This window comes from Glycine soja, chromosome 6 (genome assembly GCF_004193775.1).
Source record: "Glycine soja cultivar W05 chromosome 6, ASM419377v2, whole genome shotgun sequence".
NCBI lineage: Eukaryota > Viridiplantae > Streptophyta > Magnoliopsida > Fabales > Fabaceae > Glycine > Glycine soja.
This window is the reverse complement of record NC_041007.1, coordinates 7,984,615-7,989,587: the sequence shown is the minus strand read 5'-3', so window position 1 is coordinate 7,989,587 and position 4,973 is coordinate 7,984,615. Positions and strand designations below refer to the sequence as shown.

At 32.5% G+C, this 4,973-nt stretch overlaps 1 protein-coding gene across 1 annotated transcript; it reads right to left on the bottom strand.

Annotated features, from left to right (window-relative positions):
* Positions 1-1,089: 1,089 nt before the first annotated feature.
* LOC114415289 (transcription factor bHLH94-like) lies at positions 1,090-3,062 on the bottom strand. The gene is made up of 3 exons (XM_028379905.1): positions 2,269-3,062; positions 1,553-1,966; positions 1,090-1,461 (listed from the first exon to the last, which is right to left on the bottom strand). The coding sequence occupies exons 1-3, from the start codon at positions 2,764-2,766 to the stop codon at positions 1,369-1,371; spliced, it is 1,005 nt and encodes a 334-aa protein (XP_028235706.1). The 5' UTR covers positions 2,767-3,062; the 3' UTR covers positions 1,090-1,368.
* Positions 3,063-4,973: the final 1,911 nt, after the last annotated feature.

Below are 4,973 nucleotides of genomic sequence, written 5' to 3'. Positions count from 1 at the left end.
AGACATACTCTTCAGTAATGTAAATAATTATTTTTACTCATAAAAATATTTTTTTTAATATTTACTATTTATAATGTTAATGTGTGATCAATTAATAGAAAGTTATTATCAGAATTGTCTCCCATAAAGAATATTTGTGGCCTTAAGTCTTAACCAAATATATTAAATAATTTTATTTTTATAACATTTAACCTCATTAATTTAAATATATTAAATAATGCTACTTTTATAACATTTTATGTATTTTTTTATCACATTAAACACTTTATCTCATTTTTTTTTTATCTCTTTTGATCTCTTTCTCTCGTGTCCTGACATTATTGTTAATAGTTTTTGTAAAAATATATTAAAACAAATCAAAGTAACAACATGAATTCTTGACGTTCTTATTGTGTTAGAACTTAGAAGGTAGACCCGGCCCACACATACAACTTGCTATCTTGAGAAATAAAAAAATTTTGTACACCCACACATACAACTTGCTGTTTTGAGAAATAATAATGTTTGTTGCACACTCTATTTTTTTGAGGTGTGAAGTGGATGGAAGGAAGAAAGATAGAAAAAGAAGGGGAAAAAAGAAAAAGAAAAGAAAAATATAAGAAAATATAATGAAAAGAGAAAAAAAAAAGTAGAAAGAAAATACGTAAAATAAATGTAAGAAAAATAGGATGTAAAAAAATCAAAATCATTTGAAAAATGTATGGATATTGGTTCAAAATCATCATAAAAAACAATAATGTGAAAAATTATTAGGTGATCCATTATTATTGTTTTCATTAATTTTTATTCTAAATTAATAAACTTAAATATGTGTCACATATGATATCATAAATATATGGTGTCCTGGATTTTTTAGTAATTTTTTTTAATAATGCATGTCCAATTGATGAAACATTGATCTCAGTGGCAAAAGTTAACCAATTGCTAAAAATACGATTTCTACACAGTGGACAATTTTGTTTATTGTCTAAAGCATAGGGGCCGTGAGAGAAGTCAGTTTTAGATTAGAGATATCTTAATCTTAATTACATGAATTTTATGAAAGAAAGAAGATGAGAAAATCACCATAGGCACAAGAGCATAATAATGTAGAGGATAAACTCCCGGCTTATTGAAATGGACTTGTATTTTCACTTGAGATTTGTTAGGTAATTGGATGTACATACAACCTTACGCATTTCAACTAGGACGGATAAAAAGGGTATTAGACGAGGGTGGACTATAGAACAAAATAAAGAGCAACATTGTTAACCTTAACCCCCTCCAATATTGCAATGGACACAATCACAGATATCCCCAAATACTAAACGAAGAGAAGGATAGAAAACTCTTTTAAATCAAAACAAAATTAATTTCGAGTTCAATGGATCAGCTGAAAGTAACTTCTTGGATTGTGCGTAATAGTTGATTCACTGCAGCCGCAATTTCATCCACCGTGTTCAGCAGACACCCGTCCTCTACCTGCTCCAATCCATCCATACAAAAAAAAAAATAAAAAAATCTCATCAATTAAGAAGAAAAAAAAGTAAGTTATTTGTAATTTTCTACCAACCTTGACGCTAACTGAGTAAAGGACCATATCATCAAGAGTGGAAACATTAAGGTGGAGAATGCTGAGCTTGAGACTTTGAAGCCCAACAACGATCTTCATAATCTGCCCAGGTTGTTTCTTTGATAGTACCTTTAGATTGGCATGGTTATCCACCATGGTCACTTCAATGTCTGCTACGGCCCACTGTTTCTGCTCCTGGTTGTTCTGTGCCATCGTCGTACCACGTGTCGTGTATTGAGGAAACGCGAAGAACTCAGCAAAGGGTGTTGTTGTTGTTGTTGTCGACGTCCCATTTAACCCAACAACATTCTCTTTCCCTTGGTTCGTTCTCTTTTGGCCCTCCATCGACTGCAAAAGCTGCTCCAACTCCTTCACAAAGTTTATGGCCCCTCCAATAATAGAGGCTTGGTCACCCTGTTTTACATAGTGTTATATTAGCTAACATATTACATCTTAAAATACAACTAATTATCATAAGGAAAATGTTTTCTTAGACACCTCTTTTAAGTGTACAACGTTGTGAGATAGAAAAATAAGTGATTCATTTTGATAGAGAAATAGAATAAAATTATAAGTATTATTTGGGTGTTTGAAATTTATAAATATTCAAATATAATTATCCTTACATTCGAATTTTTCTAGTGATAAAAATTAATAACTAACATTATGGCCAATAAAAAAATAGAATTAATTATTTCCATAGTGAATTAACTCACCCTTTGAACATAAGAGGAAGGCATCAAGGATCGGAGCACGGCCAAGTACTCATTCATCTGTTTTCGGCGATTGCGTTCAACAGCAATGTGCGTCATCCTCTGGTTCTCGATTTCCTCCTTGTTCTTGGCGCTCTTGGTGCGGCGTCGTTTACGGCGGCTCGTGGTGGTCACGGTGGCTTCCACGGAGGAAGAAGGAGGAGGAGAAGGAGGAAAAGAAGGGGTTGTCACGGATTGTTCAACGGTGCATGCTTCAGGGGAGGAGTGAGAATCCCATTGTTGTTCCTTGACATTTTGCAACATTGAGGTAGAAGATGAATCCCAATTTGCATAAAGGTTGTGTTCTATGTTGTTGTTGATGATTCCTAGGAGGACTTTCTCTTCTTCCGCTGCTTGGAAATTACCGTAGGTGGGTGTTGCTCCAACTAAGGAGTACAAATAATCCTTGTTGCAACCATACGCAAATGGATCTTGCGGGAAAACCACAGCCTCTAGTGCCATTATTTGTGAATGAACCACTCACAAGAGCCTCTCCCTGTTGCTCGCAAAGGAGACACAAAGTCACGAACACTACTTTTGTGGGAGATAATAGAGAGAAAAAAGGCTTGTAGGAAAGTGGAGAGAGGGATATGATATGATGAAGGTTAATTATTAGAAGCTAGCTTGTGGAAAAAGAGAGATAGAGAGAGAGAGAAGAAACTTGAGGTGGAAGGAGAAGAAGCACTACATTCCCAAAGGACCAAACAAACTCGCCCTTTTATCAACGCATTTCGAAGAAAGCTTGCTACCTTTTCAACACGATTATTCAAACAAACAAAAGGGCTACAGCACCCTGCACGTGAGGTTTCATTGTTGTTGTTGTAGACCACTTCCTTGATCGCGTAAACTCAATTAGCTACACACACCACACGCACACAGACAGAGAGATTCTCTTGCTGCTTTGTTTATTCCTTGTTTTGCAATGATAATAGCGATGTGTTATTAGTTAATGTGTACTAATTAAATAACTACGTCATAATAATAATAATAATAATAATTAGCCCAAAAAAATTATAAAAATAGGTGCCGTGTCAGTGATCTGTGATGAAATGTGCTATATATGTTTCGAAAATATTGTGCTGTGTTGTGTTGTTGAAATGTGATGTATTTCGAACATATTGTGTTTAGTTTTTTTTTTTTTATTCACAAAATGTTCAAAGGGAAATAAAATCTGTAGTTTTCGTTTTATGTATTATTTTAAGGAAATTAACGCTTGGAGATAATGGACTTGGAAGATGGATAGTTGTTAGTGTATGTATCATATAAAATATCAAACTTCAATCTCTTTCGTGAATAACGTAATCTTATCCGCAATTCCACCATATTAAATTGCACACTGAAAAAAATAAATCAAACCATATGCAGCTGATCCCTGAATATTGTATAATCCAATAATTCAATGTCATTTGTGAAACAACAAAATATGGTTGTTGCAAACAAGCCAAGACATAGAGGAAAAACTACACTACACAGACACCTAATTCGTGAACAGTACAAGATTCCACTGTGAGGACGGTCATCTCCTACGTCCATATCTATACTTTTGGTCAAATAGAGGAACAAGACAGTCTTTTCACCATTCTTGAGTTATTGCTTTTTTGTCTAATTTAAAATTTCTTATTTAATTTTCAACTAATCTTTTTTTCACTGAGTCCACATATTTTTTAGTAAAATAATATATTTACTTATAATTTGATTTTCAAGTAAAAGATCAACTCTCATATCCTAATTAAAAAAATTTCAATTTCAATTCACTTGTATTAATAACTTTTGATTTAGTCCTTACTTTATATTGATTTTTTTCCAATAACTTTTTTTAAAAAAATACATTATAAAGAGTTTGATGCATATTTCTACAATCCATGGATACAGTATATAATCTGCTTAACAAATGGCTCTAGTTTCATATGGTAATAATGTGGTCGGGTATTCGGACATGAAAAAGAGAGATATGACGAAAAGCTGTGATGACTCAGAGATTCGGAGAAAGATAACAGAAGAAATGAGGGGGGAAAAGGAGAAAAAGAAAATGAAGAACAGCAAACAAACAGCCTAGCTCAGGCATAGGACAAGGTCCAGAGTTCAGAGGAATCCATGTGACCACACAACAGAAAGGGCCATTCTGTAATCATCTACCATGATTCTCCTCTCTCTTTCCCTTTCCCATGATCCTGTTCTCCTTTTTATTATTATTTTTTCTAAATTAAATATACTTTAATATTTCATGTAAACAGTAAATATGTAAAGTTCATTATATTATAGTAGTACAATCTTTAGGATTTGGATGTGGCAACATACAAAATAATACGATACAAATACAATGTCATACTTTTCTCTTTTTAGACTTGTTTACATCAAGTTTTGTTAATTTTTAATTTTTAATTTCGAATCTCGATTAGGAAAAGTATCCACATGCTGTGAAATTTCACCAATTAATTAATTTATGAATATAAACTTAAAAAAAATATAATGAAAATAATGAAATCATAAAAAGGAAAACATATATAAAATAATTGTAAGAAAAGGCAACAAAGATCTAGAATTAAAATTAAAAAAAAAAAAAATAGGAACTGATCGTACATTGATAAGAAGGAAAGAAAATAAAACACAGATATCCATACATTTTCTTTTGTTTCCATTAAAAAGATGAAAAAAGAAAAGAAAGAAAA